Source organism: Pleurodeles waltl, chromosome 5 (assembly GCF_031143425.1).
Source record: "Pleurodeles waltl isolate 20211129_DDA chromosome 5, aPleWal1.hap1.20221129, whole genome shotgun sequence".
In the NCBI taxonomy this organism is placed as follows: Eukaryota; Metazoa; Chordata; class Amphibia; order Caudata; family Salamandridae; genus Pleurodeles; species Pleurodeles waltl.
Window position 1 is genome coordinate 318,955,805 of NC_090444.1, and position 22,656 is coordinate 318,978,460.

The window sequence follows — 22,656 nt, forward strand, 5'->3', positions numbered from 1 at the left end:
ATTATATATTTTTTTAATCTGCATAGACAGTTTAAAGTCTCATATATCAACTACAGAGCAGAACTTTATCGTCTGACATGTTTCCTCCCTTGTTTCTGTGTGTGAGTTAATGTGATAATTACTTTTTATTCAGGCGTTTTCAGATTCCCATTTGGTGTACAACTTTCCACTCAGAAGTGCTTAAAAAGGGAAAATAAACGTACAATCGTTGCAATCATGCAGAAAAATGATGGCTTGTTTTTAAAGGCAATGTCAAATTAATTTAGAATTCGCTGGTAATTCAGTGTTATGATTATTTCAAAGAGAGAGCTAGCTGAAGAATATCTTGGAACCAAATATTTTTCCGCTGTTATGTTGATTTACATTAATGCATGCAATGCCGAGTTCCACTATTAATTTCACTACTAAAGCCCACGGCACAATAAAATAAGAGCGTGAACAACTCGTGGATCGTTATTCAAGGTCTATACCAAATAAAATGAAAAATCATTATACAAATCACAGAAAGTGTCTCAAAATATTACAACACGCATGTGCTCATGGACGTCGTTTAGGGGTCGCCAGGGGTCGCAGTTGTGAGCTCTGACTTTCCTCTTGTTACCCCTGGCACTGCCTTTGTGAGCCCTGGTCTCAACGAGGGCAAAATCGGTACCAAGAACAGAGTGGCAGCGTGTACTTTTGGACGTCAGTTGGGGCTGCACCCTCCTATTCTGTCCATTTTTTTATTACACTAAGAGTAGATAATATATATATATATCTATATATATATATATAGATATATATAGATATATATATATACATACTGCGGCAATTATATTTGTTACTATTAGTGTAATAAAAAGTGGAAGTCCGTTAGCTGGAATATGACCTTTCCTGGCAGTTTGGTAAGTGAAAATTGTTTTTAAATGTCTGTTGTGTGCGTCCTTGCGGGTAAGAATGTGTTTATGTGAGCGAGATTGTGTTGAACTGTCAAAGTGCGTGCTAGTTTAGGCATGTGTGTGTGCGCGCATGAAAGTGAAGGTCAAAGGGCATGTGATGTCACTTATGCTACCCCTGGCATTTTGGTGAATTAACGTGCATCCACGTGCTTTAACAACCGTTGCGCGGAACGCAGGCTCAGTGGTCTCTGACTGACTTAAAAATCCCAATGATTGAAAATGAGTAAGTTAATTCCCGGAAACTGATACTTGACTGCAACAAAGAATAGTGTGATGGTAGGGTGCCAAGAGTTGTCATACATTGCAGCTGCACATGGTGGAGGGCTGACCACCTCGTTCCTCCCATTGCTTCTGATGTCAGACACTGACACTCGGATTGTGCACCGACATCTCTAGGTCAAATTGTCAGTGTAGGTGCAGCAGGAGCTGAAGGAGGAAGAAAGGTGTTCATCAATGGTTTGTAGAGTCCACAAAGACTCACATAAACAAGAGCTATCAGGATTGGACGGGTTGCTTTCCTTTATTTTCTCCATCTCTTTCTGCACGCTGATAGGCCTAGCAGGAGCTATGCATGCCAACATGTGTAGCTTCAGGTCAAGCTATCAGTATGCGTCACAAGCAATTGACAACAGAGGGGAATGCTGGTATGCATCTGATTTTCAACACAAACCATTAATGAACCCACAGGCAGGCACTAATGTGAAAGTAAATATTGTTCAAGCTTATGGGCTTTCACCTTCATCATGGTGCTGCTAAGGTTGGGTGGCAGCCCATGGGTTCATGATCGAGTCTGATAACTACTTCATTAAATTTTGAAGCGCCAATTCAAGATTTTTTATTTTTTTTTCTTGATGAGTATGTGTGACACATTCCTGTAATGTCAGGAGGGAATTGTAAGCAAGGCACACTTAGTCATCGAAAAAATATAAAAAACATAACATTTGTGTATCTGCACCTCTTGTATGAGCTCAGTCATAACTGATCGGGATCTGAAGAAGATGCGTTTTTTAAAGAATGCCTATTATCCTTTTTTTAATTCATTTATTTATTCTAAAAGGAAACACAAAACTAGATTATTTTGCGAACAAGTAGGAAATTGTATGTCTCTGTAGGTGGTGCAACATTAAGCAGCAAATGCCCCCATAAGCATTTTACCACTCCACTCAGATTAACACTTCATCACCTTGTAAACTCAGCAGAATAGTACATATATAGCAATACCAATGGTACAGAATTACCAATGACAGTAAGTAGTGATGGCAGTATAATTGTAGCCAAAACTCATCTGTCAATATTTCCTGCAAATTAAGTACAAAGACTAGACATCAAAGTCTAATACTGAAAGTGAAAAAGTAAACATCATCAATAACATGGGGGTTGTAAATGTCCTTTTACACTCACTAGCACACCCAAAGATTGGCTTACTTTAATGCAATAACTTTCCCTTTATTGGTGTAATATACAAGGTGTTTCAAATTCTACTACTGATTGTCTGTGCTTTTGATTTTGTTCTGGACATGAAACACCAATACACCAAATATTCATCTTTTCCCACTAGAGTCTGTAGCAAAATATTGGCTACCAAGACAGCAGCAATCCAATGAATTTTTAATGCAAAAAGTGGTAGTTCAGAATCAACCTCTTACAAAATATAAAGTTTGGAAAAGGAATGGAAATTGCATGCTGGAGGTGTCAATGGAAAGTCATTAGAAAAACAATACAAGAAATCTCTAAAATAACTGAAAATAGATAGTACTCATTTAAGGTTGGAGTGCGACAGAAAAAAAAGCTGGAGAAGATCTTCAAAGCCAAACCGTAATGGTAAAGAATACACTGTAAGCTTTCATTTGGAAGGAGGATGGCAATAAAATGGGTTGAAACACTTGTGTTACCATGAATTTTATATAGCATCTGCCTTTTAAACACTTACCATATGTCAACCATTAGAAATGGTGTTAATAAAAGTACATTTCTGAACAAAAACAATATGTGGAGTTTGTAACTAATGTTAAATTGAAAGATGTATACATTGAGAATTCACGTTTACACAATGTTTAAAATCAGGAATGTGAGCACTAGGCGCAATTTTTATATTGCCCCCCGCCCCATGATTGGTAGCACTGTGCTCTAATACATTATTTTTATTTAACCTGAGGTGCCCAATGCACAATAACAGCTGATCTATGATCAAAGCCCATTGCACAATCAATAAAAAACAGTTTGAAGAACGTGCATTGCCAGTAATAATCTTCCTCTTATATTTGTAATGCTATGTGATGCTTTAAGATGGATTACATTCTTTGGTATAATGTCATAGAGTCAATGCATTTTAAATTCAATCATGTTTATTTTTAAATAAAGTTCTTCATACCACAGAGTCAGACTGGGATGGAAAATCTGCCCATGCACTAAAAAATGGTCCCTATTACTGAATTTGATAGCTAAAACAATTGCCCATGTTTCCAAATTGAGGCAGTTTTGAAATTGCAAAGACACACTTTGTAAATGTTTTGGAAGGTATGGGAGACAACATGGATTTTAGCTTGCTGCAGGCAATGTTTATTTTGAAATCAGGGAAATCATAAGAAAATACTGACTGAACACACAATAAAAAAACAGTGAACTCAATTTTCAGTGGAAATATACATTTAACAGAACAGTATTGACTTTATGGAGTCCATAGTTAAATAATTGTCAGCTAAAAAATATGCTGACAGCCTACATTCAGCTCCGAAACACATTCACATAAGTCTTAGTCAAAATATATAAATATCCTGTAATTTTGAATCCCTGTAGCCCTGAATGACCCAATTCAATCTGATACAATACTCTAAATATCCTGAGTTGCTCATGTCTCTCACAACACTGTTTAGTCATGATGACTTAATACATTTGCATAATCCAAAACTTTATGTTCTTATCAACCCAGATAGGTTCAAGAACGTTTGCTATGTCACATGAATAACGAATATAAAGAACTCCAAAATGGTTAAAAGAGGACTCCTGGAAACCTATAACAGTACATTATCTCTAGTAATACTCCTAAAATCCCTTTGGGAAAAAAAAGGCTTGGGTTTGAATCAATAGAACTCCGAATGAGTGAAACAACCTCTGCTAAACTAGACTAGCTTGGTTTAAATCATATTCAATGAAATCTAGTATTAAGATGAGTTCCTTAATTACAGATGATACAGAACCTACCTTAAGGTGCTTCTTGCCCCCTGATAGAACCCAGGGGAGGCACAGGCATAGGTGTTAAGTACAGTGATAAATTAACTGTTTGAGCCCAAGGTTGAGAATGTGCAAAGACTGGTAAATAATGCCTTTAGTTTTTCCCCAGAACATATACAAAGAGGAGTGTAGCTTTGGGTAGCAGTGTGATTGTCATGACATTTGGAATTGAGAGAAAGGTTCTGAAAATGGCAAGAAAGAAGTAGTCCATTGAACGTGATGGAAATAAGTTCCTTTTCTTCTGCAACCTGATTGTGAGAGTCTGAATAGTAAAAGGGGTATTCTAGAGGTTCAGGTGGAAGTGGTGGTGAGGGTTTTATGGCATCAATGGGTTTCATGTTGAGTTTCAGGTTAGAACATCAAGGGAAACAATTCATGTTTAAACAGCTGGTGGTAGCCAGAGCCTTCTTGAAAAACATAAGCAACAGGACTGGTTGACCGTGGAAATGTGAATATGTCTTGGTTCATGGAGGGTGCTATGGAAGTTAATAGGTGATGAGTTTTCAAGTCAGTTGGAATTGGTATTCTGATGTTCGGCAGAAGAGGAATGGTAGGCTGGGAATGATTTTCATTAATACTATTTTTTTTTTTTCTTTTACTTCTCTAGTTCCTAGGTTCCCCTCTAGGGTTCCATTATGGGCCTCAACCGTTGGGTCCATACTGGACCTGTTGTGTTATCCCAAGCAGAGAATGACTGCAAATGAGCAGTCACAAGCTTAAGAAGTTGGATATTTTACTTTATTGTTGAGGGCAGCTTTTGTCATTGTATTTGTTTGTTTCTCAATTGTTGTTTCATGTGGCTTGACACTGCTCTACCATTTAGATCTGAAAGAAAGATACATCTTTAATAAGACATTTTCTGTGGGTACTCACTGGCAATTCTCATCAAGAGAGGTGCTGCAGCAATGTTTTGCCAAGAAGGTGCAAGGGCCAAAAGGTTTTGAAGGAGGCCCTGGAAAAACCTCAACACGAATATGATGTCTACAGTCATGAAGCAGAAGAAAGTTGCCAGAGCTGAAAAAGATGCTGCAAGAGATCCAGCCAGGATGCAGGATACTCAGATTAATGTGGCAATCTCTCACTATCAGTTTTTCAGAGGATGCTTGAGATAATCTCATTGCTGCATTGTTGCTGGTCATGCATTGGCTTGACAAGCTATTCTTATTCACTTTTACGATTCTTCCTTTTTAATTGTTCAATATATTTTTATAGATCTCTACCTAGTTCTTTACATTCATCATAGAACAGTCAAGTCTTCCCATTCAGCCAATTCAAAAGTAAAGTGTTATGAAAGCATTTCTAACTCATCTCTAAACAGCACCGTGACAGGTTGTGTAAATGTATTTTTTCTGAATCTTGCAAAGTATGTAAATTACACCATATTTTCATCACTACAATTATAGCTAATTTGTGATTGAAAGGATTAAATAGATCAAACTACAGCATTACATTAATTGAAAGTATTCATTCATTACAAGGTTATACTACTAATAGGGAGTACTACACAGGAATAAGAGGAGCATGTTTCACACTTCATTAAGACTTGCTTGCTTAATTGAAAATTTGAACACAAACAGAACTACACAGTATAGGGTCTGCATTTTATACCCAGACCATCACTTTAATTACATTTTTATGTACAAAGGATATCTGCACCCAATAATTAAATCTATATCATTTTTTGATCTGCATATTTATCTGTATACAATGTAATAGGACATGTGATCTGTAACATTGAAGCTAACAAGCCAATATTTTCCTTGTCAAATTAAAACAATAAATTCATGAATTCGCTTTGCATGCCATTCATTCTACTAAAGTGGCTGTCCAAAGTGGACATACAACAATGCTTAACAGAAGTGACTAATTCAGGTAACACTATAGGTTTTTTGTAAGAACCGCAGCACCCAGATAATTAGATCTATATATATATATATATATATTTATATATATACATATATATGTGCAGATATGGTATTAATGAATATAGTACTGTTATTATGTTCCATCCTTGTTTTCTTTGAGTACATCCTAAAAGATCATGCAGTATGTTATTAAAATACCAAATTCCCAAGGCCATTGCCATGCAGCAACTTGATGCATTCATGTGTCACGTCAATATGCTATTATAATACATATACAAAACCTTATTCTAATTGCCATCAGCAGAGCCTAGATACGTAATACAAATATCCCTAGAGCTCAATTGCTACCATAATTTAATCCTATGCAAAGTATTTCAAAATGGGTCATAAATAAAATTACAGCACAAGCCAACATTTTTATGATACACTGAATGTTTGGATGGGCGGGTGCAGAATACTAGATATGTTTCTGGTTTAGAGACATGACATATATGCAGGCTTTAGAAATGCTTCAGTCTCATGCAAAGTTATGATATATCAAATGATTTTGTAGTATTTGATATTATAAGATTATTCTACCAGATGCCAGTATTATCTCTGGTTTAATAATGCTGCATGTGATTCAGTGTTGCTAACTTGTTTGTTTATGTACAGGCCAACGTAGTACTTGAAACTCCTTGAGAGTATTTAAATAATTCTGTGGAATAGCCAGTTCTTTAGACAGAAATGCCATTACAAAAATGTAATCCAGCTCTATTAGGTTTTGTAAAAGAAGCTGCCCCCCAACTGCAAGTGCCATCCTTTTAACCCTCTTATCAAAAATGTGTTGTCAACATTTAGCTGCTTCAGTGGTTTCAAGAGACTCAGTGATTTATTCTTCACTTTCTTTATGTCATGTTCATCAGAACATTATTCTTTGCCCTCATAAGTATCCAAAGTGCTAGCTATCTCTCTACCTATTCACATGACAATACCAACTTTTGATTGGTTCTAGCAACAGAAAGATCAATTTCTATTGCAGGATATCTCAGCGAGTTGAACATTTGCTGCAGAAATATGCAGTGATCAGAACGTCACAAGTTAGAATTTTGTGAAACCCAACACAACTTTAGATCTTTTTGAGATTTGTAAATTGAGTACCGTTAAACTGGGTAATAGTAACACCTATTACTACTGTGCCTAATACTTGAGGCACACTCAAAAGGGAAACATCCCCAGCCATGATTCCCAAACAACAAAGCAGTGGATAACGAAAGCGGAACAACGCTTTCTTTAACCACGACTTACTTGTTCAGTTCCTTAACTTTGCATGTGCTGAACAACGCACATGCGTGGTTAAGGCACAGAAGAAGGGCGCTGCTTCATCAGAGGATGTGATCAGGTAGTGGGGCTGATGCTGTTTTAGGGGTGGGGTGGAGCGGTCGGGGCATTTTTAGTTTTTGTGGTGGAGGGTTAGGGTGGTTTAAGCTTATAGGCGGGGGAAGGGAGGTCGGGGTATTTTTAGTTTTTGGGGTTGGGGGTCGGGGTGGCTTAGGTTTAGGGGTGGGGTGGGGAGTTCGGGGCATTTTTAGTTTTAGGGGCGGGGTAGGGGGTCGGGTTTTTGTTTTGTTTTTGGGGGTGGGGGGTCGGGGTGGTTTAAGTTTATGGGTGGGGAGAGGCGTTCAGGGCATTTTTAGTTTTAGGGGTGGGGTGGGGGAGCGGGTGCTTTTTGTTTTTGGGGGTGGGGGTCGGGTGGTTTAGGTTTAGGGGCGGGTGGGAGGTTGGGGTATTTTTACTTTTTATGGGTGGGGTGGGGGTGGGGGGTCTGGGTAATTTAGCTTTTAATGGAGGTGGGCAGTCCGGGTAGTTTTAGGGGTGGGGGTCGGGGCAGTTTAGGTTTTGGGGTTTGGGGGGGGTCGTGATAGTTTTACGGTAATTTTAGGGGCCGGGTGGGGGTTCGGGGTAGTTTAGGTTTAGGGGCGGGGTGGGGAGCAGGGTACTTTTAGTTTATAGGGGTGGGGTGGAGGGTCGGGATAGTTTAGGTTTTAGGGGGTGGGAGGTCAGCTAGTTTTAATGGTAATTTTCTGTGGAAATGTATATTCCCACTGAAAATTGAGTTCACTGTTGATTTCATTAACATGTTGGAAAAGGCATAAAAGCACCGTAGTCATTTATTTTGCAGAACAGTCTTTATCATTATTAATGAAGTTTAATGCACAAGGTCAATTATAGAAAGTGGAAAGGTGTTGAATGATTTCTACAAAATAAATCTGCCACATTGTACTCAATGGTAATGAGGCAAAAGCGATGTTGGCTTACTTTTCCTTAAAACATTCTCAGTTCTAACATCCCTGTATCCAAAATTCCTACAGACGTCCCTGCAAAATTGTCTAGGACCTGCAAGAATTCCACCTGCTTGTCATTGATCATAGTGCTGTATATGATCATATCATATCAGAATGTCCAAAAGTAATTATATTCACAAGACTATATTAAGATAATCTCCCTTAATCATCGATAATGTAAATAATGAAAATTGGTCTCAGTTTTAATATTAATACCAATTAGACCTGTTTTTAGAGGGCTAATTGAAACAATTTCAGTGGGCAATATTCTTACAAGCCCATGATTTGTAGACAACAAAATAACCTTAATTATTTGTGTTGCCTTAATCTAATCCATAATTGTACAGAGTAATCATTTAGAAACATTTTTTTTAAAATATATATCTATGGGCTAGAAAAGTAGAAAAATAATTATACAAGTGTTAGTGTACTCCATTAAATGCAATACATTATCTGAATGATATAAGGAAGGGACACATATGAATGTCACATGCCCCAAGCCTTTGACAACCCTCAAACTTGGTGTTAATGCATTGACTGATAGAGGATTCATATTGTTGGACATTAAATTGCTTGTACTCTTCTGGTGATAATATTAAATTGTGTGAGAAAGTCATCTTTTAGTCTTGTTCACTCCCATTTTTTCCGACTGATACTGGTGGTAACTGACTTCGACGGTGTCCTGGGCTCTGCTAATCAGGACCAGGGCTAGTGCTCTGATTGAAAAGGTATATAGTAATTAGGTATAATTATAATTTGCAATGATAGACCCCTGTAAGCCCCTCGTATATGATAAGGCAAGGGGGATTCAAGCTACCTATGAGTCCCTAGTATAGAGTAGGTTATGGAGAATTAGAGACCTAGTAGATTTTCTGCACTGAAATGTGCACAGTTGTGTTGTGTTGTCTGCTGTCATTTTCAAAGGCAGCCCTACTTTGCAGACTCTTTAAAAAGTTAAATGTATGAAAACCCGACTTTGAATTAAAAGGTGCTTCCAAAGTGGCAATCTACCTTATTTATACATATAAGTCAGCTCAATGTGTTCCTTAGATGTCCCAGACATGGGTTGCCATGTAACTATAAGCAGTGACATTATAAAATATTTTTTTTCCTCACTGTACATACTTAGCTCCATAGGCTAACATTGGCATATTTTATTTAAGTATAAATATTGCAAGGAAGGAGCTAGAAATATCATTCATGGACTCGAAAGATTGGCAATTATAAATCCAACAACATACAACTGTTGAATTTATCATAACTAATGCAGAAGATAATTTATAAGACTTTCTTTTCTGTGAGCCAAAATCCAGCTTTCTAGCAGCCTCTCCTGATTGGTCAGCCTTGAAAGGCTTAGCCAAGCTGCTTTGAAGAGGTGATAAGTGGTCTGCACAGAGCGGAGGTCATCTGTTGGGGAGAGCTCTGCAGCTGCAGAGCACAGGCCAGAAAGTAGGGTGGGTAAATCAAACTGGGCTTCAAAGTGGACAGGGCCGCCAGCTAGGCCTACCCACTCTTCCTGTAGTTCACAGCCAAATGGCAGGTCACTGAATGGAATTTGCAGATGGTCTTGAGGGGGGTTGCTAATGGAAATTAGCCACACCAGTAGGTTTGTTTAGCCAGGCCTTACTCCTCTGGAGAGGAATCCTCCATCTTGGATTTTTATAGTGCAGTGCTTTGTGGAACAAGAATATGCCACACTTTGGAGGAAGCTGTCATCATTTTGGGTGGCACCCTGCATCTCACCCAAACCCTCGTAAGCAGCAAGCTGGACTAGGGCAATGCCCTCTACAGAGGAACCAAAGCCAAACTCTAGAAGAGACTACAACACATCCAGAATGTATCCGCATGCCTCATCCTGAACATCCCCCCACCACTGCCACAGCATAGACCACCTGAAAAACCTGCACTGGCTCCCAGTCAATAAGAGTATCACCTTTAAACTCCTCACCCACGCTCACAAAGCACTGCACAACACCGGACAAAATACCTCAACAGACGACTCTCCTTCTACACCCTGACCCGGCATCTCTGATCCGCCGACCTTGCCCTCCCAACTGTCCCACGCATTCGCAGAACTATAACTGGCGGTAGATCATTCTCCCACCTCACTGCCAAAACATGGACCACTAGTCCCACCCACCTGCACCAGACCAAAGACCTCCTTACCTTCAGGAAACTTCTCAAGACCTGGCTGTTAGAGCAGTTGCAGCGCCTCATTCTCTCCCCTCCCCTCCTCAGCTCTTTGAGACCCTCACAGGTGAGTAGTGTGCTTTACAAATTCCTGATTGATTGACTGATTGATTGATTTGACAGGGGACCCTCTGTTTATCCCCCCTAACCATTGAATACATATGTGAGAGCTGCATAGCAACTCAGATCTGTTGTCTGAAACTACATGGTTAAGAAGAACTGCCCTGCTGGAACCCTGCTCTGCACCCCAAAGGACTGCTCTCTGAAGAACTGCTCCTGCTGCACACTGGAACTGCAGTCTTAAGGAATTTGCCTTCCTTCAAAAAGGATTAAGGAGTGGACTCCCTGAAAGCAATAGATTAATAGAGCTTCCTTCTACCATCGCCCGCAAGACGTCCCCAGCCTGAAGTGCATTCAGTTCACTTTTAAGGATGCATTGGGGTAATTGTAGTTCCAAACTACCATGAAACATGTCAGAGCTTCTAGACCCTTGCATTTGTGTTTTGGACACTTTGAACCCTCAAGGGGAATGTCAGGAAGAAGATCCAGAAGTTTAGATCAACTTTTGGAAAAAGCTCCATAAGTGGACCAACTTGATGTTGAGAGTCAAGACGACTACTTTCAACTGTGACCCGGCCTGAATTTCGAGTTTGTCCTGCTAAAAGCTCTGGAGCTCCAGACTTCCAGGATTTGACTGGGGCCTCACGGAAAAGAAATACAATGATGGTGCCTCAAAATCAGCTTGCTAGAGAGAACTGCACGATGTCGATAGCAAAATCCTCCAGACGTTTCTAAGTCCGACGGTAAAATTTTGACTGAGGCCTCCCGATCAGTGTACCCAAACAAGCTTCATTGCGGTCGGCCTCAAATTGTGAGTTGGTCCCAGACTAACATGCCCAGATGTCCCCGGTTTTGGCTATTGGCCTTTAAGCACTAGAAAATACATTTTTTATGTAATCTTTGAAAATTAATATCTCCTGTTCACAATGTTGTATTTCTGTCATTTTAAAGATAAAAATGTTTCCTATTATTATAAATTGGTGTGGGATTTTTTATGTTTGTTGTTTTTTACTTATTTACTGTTCTGGTGTTTTTAAATGCTTTACATACCTGTCTCCTACGTTAAGCTTGCCTGCTCGCAGTCAACAACCAAAGGTTAAGCCTAGGGCTAATGTATTGAGACCTTGACTGAACCTTATGTTAGGGTGGTGGTCTTATTGCTAATGGTAGGTGAAAACGTATCCCTATTAAGGATCCATCCTCCAATAGATTGCTTGGAGGTTGTATGGTGCTATGCTAAGCCTGACTCATTACAACCACAATGCATGTGTCCAGTACAAGAAGTTATCAGTAATCCATTTACTGTATTGTTTTATTCTGTTGCCCACACACAAGTAAGAACTACTGTTCAAAATGTTGAATAATCACAAAATGATTTATACCAAGATTGATATATGCTAGACTAGGGTCAACATCTTTTCACCCGCTTGTCACATCAGTTTCGTCAACCAGCTTAATGTCATCATGTCCCCGAATTTATTTTGACAATATATTTGCTAAATGTTTAACTTTCTCACCTTAATTAAGGATGAACCCTCAGTGACACTTCAAATTGCTCCTCATACCAAAATATTATGCAGTGAGTCAAACTTCAAGAAGCCAGGCCAATAGAATCCCACAGTCTAATACTTACAGAAATGTAAATGGTAAAAATGGGAGCCATCAGACACTTTTTCCCACTGTCTTGAAGTGAGCATTATATAACACCAGCTATGAAAATAGACTCAGTTATGGGAAAAAAGAATATTGTCATTTAGAAAGAATTTGTTGAAATGTAATACCACTAAGATATCATAATATTACATGTTTTTGTGAAGAGTGTGTTAACCTGGAGGGTATTGTGGAATAACAGACATTTATTGTGATCCAAATCTGTCATTCCCATTTTATTGACCTCCTCAGTAGCACTCTTTTTTTTTACTCTCCTACAGATGAAAAGCTGACTGGAACCAGTGGAATTCAAACCTTTGACCAAAACATATAATTGAAAATTATCTACATTTTGACTGCAAATGTGAAATATATTTACAAAAAATGGTTTAAAGTTTAGTTAACCACTAATGGTTAACTACTTCCATCCTTATCTAAGCGAATGGAATATACTAACAATACAAACAATATAATTTTGTTTTTTTCCACCGGAGAAACGTGTTCATTTCAATATAATACAAGATTGATGGGCCAGAACAGACTGAATTGTACATGGAACTCTTGATCAAACATTCTACTACAAAGTGAAATAATGCATTCACTTGACGGATATTTTGTAATTGTTCGGTGCATTAAAATTGTGTTTTAATTCTTGGCTGTGCAAGATATAACCAAAAGATCCTAATGATGGAACAGAAAAAATACATCCCTTCTCTTTGATTAAATACCATGTGGTTTCTTTTAGCACTCTATGGGGATGGCTGGTGGCTCATCCTTTCCCCACGATTCTCTTTCTATTGTTTTGTTGCTGTCTGTGTTATTTGTCACTGCCATGTCCAAGGATCAATAGCCCAATATTATATCTTGACTATTTCTTGCAGAATTGTGATTAAAAAAAAAAAAAACTGGTTGCCTATTTACAGGATTCGAGCTTTCACACACTTAAGCACTTCGTGAATCTGGAAAGGCAGATATGTTTGTAAAGAATTGATCTCTATCTCTAACATCAAACTGCATACACCTACATATACCCTTATTTACGTAGGTATCCTCAACGATTCTTAATTATGCATTTTAAAAATGTATCCGTGGACTTGTTAATATGACGCTCCGGTCAAAGTGTCCTTTCAAAATGACTCAACATCTATCCAAGAGATACGTATGCAGCTATGTTCATCTTAAAAACATGCATTAGTATGCCAAATTAATTGCATAATTTGCAGCATTTTATCACAGATATGCCTTTTAATATTTAAATACCATTGAAATTTGATTAAATACAAGTACAGACATTCATTTGTGTCCATTTTCTGTCAATAACATGCTGTAAGTGTGACAAAAATGTAGTTCTGCAATCGGTGAGTAAAAATAACGCCGTGCATAAAATAGCGTGCAAGTGACGGGATTAACGCATTTCCCGCTTCTACACTGCTAGCGCAATACAGTAAATAAACATCCCCCGCAAGTACAAAGAGCAGATTTGCTTAGTCCCTCCCGCAAAGATTTTATTTGGAGAAAGATACATGCTATAAGATATTGCCCATCTGAAAATAAAACAGAAAAAAAATCATGCGAGTTCGAGTTTAACGCTCGATTCTACAACTAAACACGCATTGAAAGCCTTTTTCTGTAGGTAAACGCGAACTCTGATAATTATAAATCGCATGCATTCTTCACGGAAAGCGATGACAAAAAAAGACACGGTGCCGCCGCCGGTGCGTTTGTTCGTGGTGCTCTTACAATAATAATGTTATCTTAAACCCTGCATGCTGCAGTGCTCAGCCTGTGCCTTGCGTCGGCTGTGATAGAAGAAGCTACCTGAGAGGTTTCACAGTGCCATCTCATATCCATGTCTGCCTGGCTACCCTGCGAGCTTAGAGCTTTTTTCTTAATTCGTAATGGAAATCCTAGGAAATTTTGTCCATCCTCTGAAATCAATACTGGTGACAGGAGAGCTCCCTGACTCAGTGGGAGATGAAGATGATAAATTGCCTGCGCATCCGCCTGGCCTATCAGTGCCCTGCATACAGACGAGTGCGAGGAGAAGAGTGGGGCTGCCGACCGTCACGTGTCAGCGGGCAGCCAATGGCGGCCGCGCTGCCGCGGGAGGAGAAGATGCTGCAGTTTGTTCTGCAGACGAGGAATACTGTACATCACCATAAGGTGCTGGGAAAAAAATCACAGCAGCGCAGGATGATCAGCCCACCTTTTCCGCTGCTATCAATTTTACAGTGGCGCGAGGAACCTTGCAGCGTGGTTCGGCTCCATGCATAACTAGATTTCAATGGAAGTCATTACACTCATCTCCTCATCGCCGTGTTAAGTGGGCAGAACTGTACCACTGGACATTCGAGCATCCTGCCTGACTTTCACACATAGTCGGGATGTATTGCTACAGTTTAGTGCGGAATTTGTTTGCCATTAAACGGACAACAAAACCGTACAATTAAAGTAAGACTCCTTTTATTGAAATGCCTTTAGCTCTATAATTGTAATTAGAGCCTTTTCCTACGCTAATGAATGACATTTTTCGCATGTCATGCTTCTAATGAGCTCCTTTATGCTATGATTTTTTAAAGCTAATTATGCAACATTAGAGGTTTATTGTTATTCTTTCTTCCCAATTAGGCTTCCAGATGTGTGTGTTTTAAACACACTACCAAACATAATTCAAAGTAAATTGCTAATTTTTTGTAAGCATGACCAATAAAAGCATGACTGTAATATAAGCACATAGAGGCATTTTTACGAGCCTCCATCACATCACTTATTGTGACGCATCTGTGGCGCAAATCTTTAAATCATATCCATGAGGCCCATAAAGCCACTTTGCATAGCTTTGAATGGCCTCATAGATATGGAGGAAGGCAAGGGAGCGTAAATTGCTGCAGTGCCTTGCTCTGCGCAAGGGAGGCATTCCATGGCCTTTGTGGCGGGTGGTCTTATGCAACACCCATGGATTTTGACACATTCCCAGATTTACAAGAGCTTGTAAAACTGAGGGTGAGCCAAAACCTTACGCCATTCCAGGGGAGGTTCAACGAGGAAAAATATTTTTCTTTCTCCTTGTTTCTTCAACCTCCCTGGATTGTTGTGCAGGAAGGTGCCAGTTCTTTCACAAAAACAATCCTGACACCAACGCAGAAACCCTTGCACCATGGTGTAAGCGTGCCAGCTCTGGCGCTAGGCTGCCAAAATAGAGCAAGTGCAGTGGGAAATGACAGGAATGCGCCATATGCGATAGATGCAGCACATTCCTGCCCTTTCCCTTTGATGCAGGACAGCACAGCAAGGTGACGTGGTGCTGTCCTGCACCAAAAGCCCAGGAATATAGGCCATGTGTCTCAAGTCTCATTGTGAAATGTGAATGAAAATAATGTCCATCATCGAGAAACAAGAGGTATCATGGCTGCCATATGAGACACGTTGGGAGATGTACCTGCAGTTATAGATAAGGTTGGGGCAAATAGTGTAAATCCTTGCTTAAAGTGCTCATGAAGAAAATGTTTAATGTGGAAACTAAGAGTGGTGTATTTTTTCTGTATTTGAAGGCACTATGTATCATGAGAGTAATGAACTAAAATCAGTTTTCTTTCTTGGAACATTTCCTGTCTAACAGAATAGTTTCGGTCCACATTTTTTCACTCTCTGCAGAACCCCTAAAATGTCAGACTCATTAATTTCAAAGCGACAGTTTCACGCATTAATGTTATTAGAAGGAAACTGCACAGACCTGAACATTCTCTACATTGGAACAATTCACAACTGCTCGCCATGCTTTATAATGAGGTGGCATTAAAACATTGTACATTAGGTGTGGGACGCTTTTTCTGTGGAATGTAGTTCACAATACATTAATTGGAGAGGGGAATTGAATTTGGCTTGATGTGATATTTCCCTTTTACATTTCCCATCAGGAACCGAAAAGCTAATTAATTAGTAACTGTAAATGTGCTTGCATGCCTACACACCAAGGGAGTAGCCAGAAAATTAAAATACCCCCACTTTGATTCATAAATTCAATTGTATTGGGTAAAAAAGGGTGTATTCTCTACCCATGCTAGAAGATGTCCCTTCATCCTACCTTCCATCCACCTACCTCTCCACCCTTTACAACTTTCATACATCTATCTATTTATCCATCTTTTAATGCTTCCATCCAGTTTCATCATTCCATCCATTCATCCACCCTTTAACCATTGGTCTTCCATCCATCCTTCCATTCACACTTCCAGCCATTCATTCTTCCTTTTTCCTGTCAATTGTTATCAATCTTTCTATTCACCCTCCTTTTATCAATCCACCTATCCATCCATATGTTCATCCAACCTTTTACCATTCCAGACACTTAATTTCAACTACCCAAGCAAATGTCACAAATGTCGTTTTCCCCTTTCATGCATCAGTCCTTTCACCCTTCCATCCACCACGTCATTGTGTTGACCCCTGCATCCTGTCATAATTTCATTCCTTGTTTTCATATGTCCTTCCTTTCCCGTTGCCTTCCAGCCCTCTTTCTCTCTTTCTCTTTCTTTCCCTCTCTTTTTGTATTTTTTCTTTGCTGCGATTACATTTGCTCAACTGATTTCTATTATTGTTGTCCCTTACTTTAGTTGTTTTAAAGCTTTTGTTTGTAGGGCTGCAGACGTGACAGGTTTATAAATAACCAAGTGTCAACTCCACCCCTGCTTAAGCTGCAAAAGCAGAGTTTTCACAACGCCATTACTACATACATCTATAATGTAAATATTTACATTTATTGGGGTGGAGGGTTGATCTAGAGTTCACACCGTTTAGAAAATGTTTCAAAGCCACCGAAAACAGCCAGATTTTTCTGTTTTTGCGGTCTGAGTCACTGTAACTACTGACGTCCTTAGGCATACCTCCAGAGAGTACAGCTTGTAGGTGGACCCACCTTCTGCCAAACTATGGCTAGACAGTTCAGAAAATGCTAAGGTGCAAAGCTATTGGATTTGATTATATGCTTCAATTCTCCTGACAAAACCTGAACAAGGTATAAAGCACTGAGGCTCCTATTGCAGTCAGAGGAGTGCAATAAACTTGTGACATATTCAGAGACGTTTTAAGGCAAAGGCAAATTGGGCAATTGTCCAGGGCCCCTACCATCCAAGGGTCCACCTGGGAAAGCAAACCTTCTCTATCTCACTTCTCTGTCTATACTTCAACCTCTTTCCTTTATGCCTACCCCTAACCCTTTCCCTGTTTTTGTTTTGTCTATTGTCTTAAGAGTTTTGCTGTCCCCCAGAAAAACATATTTCAACAGTTTTTTTGTGACTGAGTTTCTAAGTTTAACTCATATCATTCCTTCTTAAATGAGCAGAAAATGAGCAATGAAATGCAAGGTTGTTCCAAACAGGGCCCCCCAAAATATGTCATGCCAGTGCCCAAAAAATCCTCAAGACAACATTGGACATATTGTATACTTGTGTGCAAATAAGGTTTTGGAGTGAGTGCAGAACCCATGTAGGGGAGCAGGTGCTCTACAATTGCATACATCTGCTACAGCAACAATGATGTAGGCATCTGTGCCAACCGTTGTGACACTGAACAGGGCCTAAATGATCAGACCAGATTATTTAGGGGCTGAACTGTACAGCAAGTGACAGGGCAATGCGTTTGTTTAAATATATGATGTTCAAAAGGCTGGTACCCTTAATTTAAGCAGCAGGGACGTATTTATTCATTGCAGCTTGCATTACAATGCTTGTAATTTCAATTGTGCTCAAATGGGGAGTGTCTTCCCAGGTGATCATAATTAAACATAAAAAAACAATGCAAGTGATTGTGTTTTAGGGCACACCACCACAACCCACTCCTCCAGTTTGTACTGCGATGAGGGCCAAAGGAGTGGGGCTAAAAGGGAGCATTTGATGGTGTGGACTGAAAACATCCACATTACCTCATTATTTCACATTGCATCAACACGCCTCCAGTTTTTGGCAGGGGCTGTAACCTCTGCATCAAAATATGCTAATCTTCATAGCCCACAATGTAAGTACAGTGCAATGACTGCACCCTGATTTCCTAACCACAGCTTAAGCTGCAACATAAAATCAAGTCACCAGAGAGTCATAACTAAATGCCCTTAAATACCACATCCTTATCTGTATTTACACATCCATGTGTTCAAATATACAAAAAACCTAGGTAAAGCCACTGACCAGGTACAGATAAGGCTCATTTGAATGCACAGAAGAACCTCTATCCAGTATTCTCTCACCACTGCCTTAAAGGCACCCCTTAAATCGAATAACATATTGAACAGTAGCATGGCAAGAAGCTTTGTGAATTATAGGTAGTTTGGAGTTTTCCTCAGAATTAGGCCCAGGGCATTTGTATCATCCTGCAGTTTCAATGATTTCCAATTGTGCATATTCTGGTTTAAACAGCATTGAAGGATTAAGTGAGTGGTGGGTGTAGTACATTTGTGGCTGGGGAGTAACGTGCTGCCAATTTTTGCAGCTACATAGAGTCTTTGTCACAGGAGACTTTGTGCATGAGTGCAGAGAATAGTCCAAACCTTGTCCTGGACTCCATCAGAAGTGAAAAGAGGGATTTTAGTGCTGGTTTCACATGATCACGTTTCAGCAGGATCAAACACGTCCGGTGGTCTTGATTTGGTGGTCAGTGCAGCTTCTTCATGAGACTTATTGGTAGGCTAATTTCCCTATGGTGCCTTATCTGAGAAGGATAGGGTGTGAGGTCATTCTATAAATACAGTGAAGTACAGCATGTTATTTATGCACTATGGGCCTCATTACATCCCTGGTGGTCTTAAGGCCACGAGGACTGTGGTGGTGTTCTTACCGCCACCAATGTGGTGGTCCGACATCCACAATTATGACCATGGCGGTTGCTCCAAGGTCGGACAGCAAGCACCACCACTTCTCCACCACTGGAGGGGCTGGCAGTGTTGGTGGTCCTAATCTGCCAGGGCAGCGCTGCAAGCAACGCTGCCCTGAGGATGATGACCCCCTCTCTGCCATCATTTACATGGTGGTAGTACCTCCATGTAAAGTCTGGCAGAGACGGGGTGCAGGGGGCCCCATGGGTGCCCCTGCACTCCCCATGCACTTGGCATGAACAGTGCAGGGACACCCAAGGCCAGCCCTGTCGCTCTTTTCACTGCTTTGCAGACAGTGAAAAGCAGAACGGGTGCTGGTGCACCCTAGGCACTGAAACATTGCCGCTGGCTCAGTTATGAGCCAACGTCAATGTAGTGGGCTGTCTCCTGCTGGGCCAGCGGGCGGAAACTTTGTTTCCACCTGCTGGCCAAGCAGGAAACTTGTAATAGGGACCTCAAGAAGGGGACAGCACTGGCAGTATCCTGATCGCAGGACTTCGGCGGATGGCCTTTTCCGTCTACCGAAGTCTTAATTAGGGCATATGTCAGAAAATAACTTGATTGTTGCTTGAGGAAATTAATGAAGATACACGTATTGTTCTTCGATCCACTCTTTCAGTTCATTCTCGATACATCAATCCGTAGAGACATTTCTCTTACAAGAAAAGGCTGAAGAATCTAGTGAATGCAATATTGGTTAACAAGTGTGATGGGAAATGTGTTGCTTTTTCACTGACCCTTTTATTGTGTTTCTTAGGAAGCCTCCATCGATAGCAGTACACTTTACGACCTCTTTCTGTGCAGTCGTTCTGTTAATTTTAATCATTTGGCAGTACTTTCATCGGAGGGACACTGGCTAGCTGACTAATGTTCCTCTTTTCCAACTTAGTCACACAGGGGCAACTGGTTTTCATCTACACTCGTCAGCAATAGAAAAATATTACAATGGACCTCACAGATATGACTGCAATGTAAGGTTTCTAACAGTTACAGAGCCAATTGACTTTGCAGTAATATTATGCTCTACATATGTAAATCATCGATATAGAATAGACTGCTGTTTCTTGCACACTGTGTTAATGTTAAAATCGTCCAGGGGGTGTAAAACATGCCACATGTCTTTGATATCTATGTCTTGTGTTCAATTTATTGACCTTGAAGAGATGGAAGGCTGAGTTTTCTTGCCATCTTTTGGTCTAATGGGTTCAGGTCACCGCTGCTACAAACTCCCACATGTATGTAAATGTGCATGAGGGCGTACATGCATGTGCTTGTGTACACCCATCTGGCGAAATAACACGCGCTCCTCAAAGAACAAAGCGTTGCTTTAAATATATGAAGAAATTAGAAATACCTATTTTTACGGCGAGTAGAGAAGAAAAGATGAGCGGTAGGAATTGCTTGTCATTAAGCCAGCCAACCACAACGGCTGCTGATTACTGCAGAAATGAAAGTTCATCTTTAACCGTAGTTATATTTTTCAGAGGATACAGTACTTTATGTCTTCTTTGGTTGGTCACAGTTTGTGAGCAGCAGTAAACAAACAACAACCGTCAGCTGCATTCCAACACTGCACCGCAGAGAATGAGAGAAAGCAGTGCATTTCAAACAAATCATCTTTCGTTCGGCGAGACATCAAATCCTGCTTTCATTTCTTTTTAATGTTATTAGACAAGCAATTAGATTACTCCTAATCACTCTACCATTCAATTATCAAGCCCAGCTCAGTAAAACCCTTTCATTGTAGCCATTTCCCAAGGAAACAGAAGGGAGTTTAAACAGAGGCACTAAGAACCGAAAACACAGAGAGCACAATTCAGAACCATTAAATTATATGTCAAAAAGAAAAGTATTTTTTATAAAGTTTGAGTTTGTGCAGCTCGTTGAATTTGGGATAAAATCACTTCCTTTACCGTGGCCGATTCATTTACCTAACGAAAATGGGGGCAGAGAAACTACAGAATAAGTATTTCTTTATGTTTATTTGATTGTAATAGTCTATTTTTTCGTAAGATTTACATTCTATTGTTTATGTCTTAAAATATTTACTTTAATCGATCCTATCCATTTCTGCAGTCGTGCAGTTTTGGATTCAAATATTTAACAGATATAGGCCCTCATTCTGACCTTGGCGGGCGGCGGAGGCCGCCCGCCAAAGTCCCGCCGTCAGGTTACCGTTCCGCGGTCGAAAGACCGCGGCGGTAATTCTGACTTTCCCGCTGGGCTGGCGGGCGGTCGCCTTCAGACCGCCAGCCAGCCCAGCGGGAAAGAGGCTTCCACGATGAAGCCGACTCGGAATCGAGCCGGCGGAGTGGAAGCTGTGCGACGGGTGCAGTTGCACCCGTCGCGTATTTCACTGTCTGCGCAGCAGACAGTGAAATACATGTAGGGGCCCTCTTACGGGGGCCCCTACAATGCCCATGCCAGTGGCATGGGCACTGCAGGGGCCCCCAGGGGCCCCGCGACCCCCCCTACCGCCATCCGGATCTCGGCGGTCCGACCGCCGGGATCTGGATGGCGGTAGGGGGGGTCGGAATCCCCGCGGCGGTGCAGCAAGCTGCGCCGCCGCGGAGGATTCAATGGGGCCGCGGTACACTGGCGGGACCCCGCCAGTGGTGCCGGTCCGACCGCGGCTTTACCGCCGCGGTCGGAATCCCCATTGGAGCACCGCCGGCCTGTCGGCGGTGCTCCCGCGGTCCTCCGCCCTGGCGGTCAAAGACCGCCAGGGTCAGAATGACCACCATAGTGCAGTATTCATGTAATTCGGTTGAACAGCATGCAAAACAGTATAGGTGACTCTTCTAAAGTCTGATTGAGTTGTGACATAGCATGTTGGTATACATATGTCATGTTTGCTGGCAGTTGTTGAAATTACATCCCGTGTCAGATTGAACCATTAGAGCTCTATGCATCTCATTCATGGGGTTTGAGGTTATAACAACATCTCATGTAAACAGCCCTAAAGAACCCGCATTTACAGTAAACAGCTCCGAAAAATGCTAAGGCAGCAGATGAAAAAGTAAATGCCATGGCACGAAACTAGACTACACTTCAGCTCACACCAGGAGAGATCCACTGCAAGCGATCGTTTCTTGTGATGTCGAGAAAATCCTTTTCATTTTTCACAAAGGTTTACTATTAAGCATGTCCAGGACTACCATTCTGAGGCCACATTTGTGTCTCCACGACTGCACTGAGAAATATCTGTAGGACTATCTGATTTTGGTAAACTCTTATTTTGACACTGATAGAAAAACTAACTTTCTCTCAGCTTGTATATTCTATCTTTTATGACCATTGGAAATTTGCCCTGCCTTAGCTGAAGCAAGAATAGATTTTATCTTGTATGTTTTCAGATGATACCTCACATTGAACCGAAGTTCAATAGTTTTCATTGGCATCATGCAATATGAAAAAGATAAATTTTAGTTTCTCACAATCATTCAGGAGATGGGGAAGAGGATAGCGAAATGAGGCGCACTGTCGGGAGCATCTGAATCTGCTATAACGCACATCACGTTTTACCTAGAAGC

At 40.7% G+C, this 22,656-nt stretch overlaps 1 protein-coding gene across 27 annotated transcripts in view; it reads right to left on the reverse strand.

Moving 5' to 3' along the window:
* Positions 1 to 22,656, reverse strand: part of NRXN1 (neurexin 1) — a 1,474,248-nt gene that overhangs the window by 41,488 nt on the left and 1,410,104 nt on the right. For 2 of the 27 annotated variants that reach the window (XM_069234071.1, XM_069234070.1), the window contains exon 1: positions 14,077 to 14,218. The exons of the other annotated variants lie outside the window; for them this stretch is intronic. In XM_069234071.1, coding sequence (XP_069090172.1) covers positions 14,077 to 14,109 — 33 coding nt within the window. In that variant the 5' untranslated portion in view covers positions 14,110 to 14,218. Of the gene's footprint in view, positions 1 to 14,076; positions 14,219 to 22,656 lie in introns of those variants that run through there. 27 annotated transcript variants of the gene reach the window in all.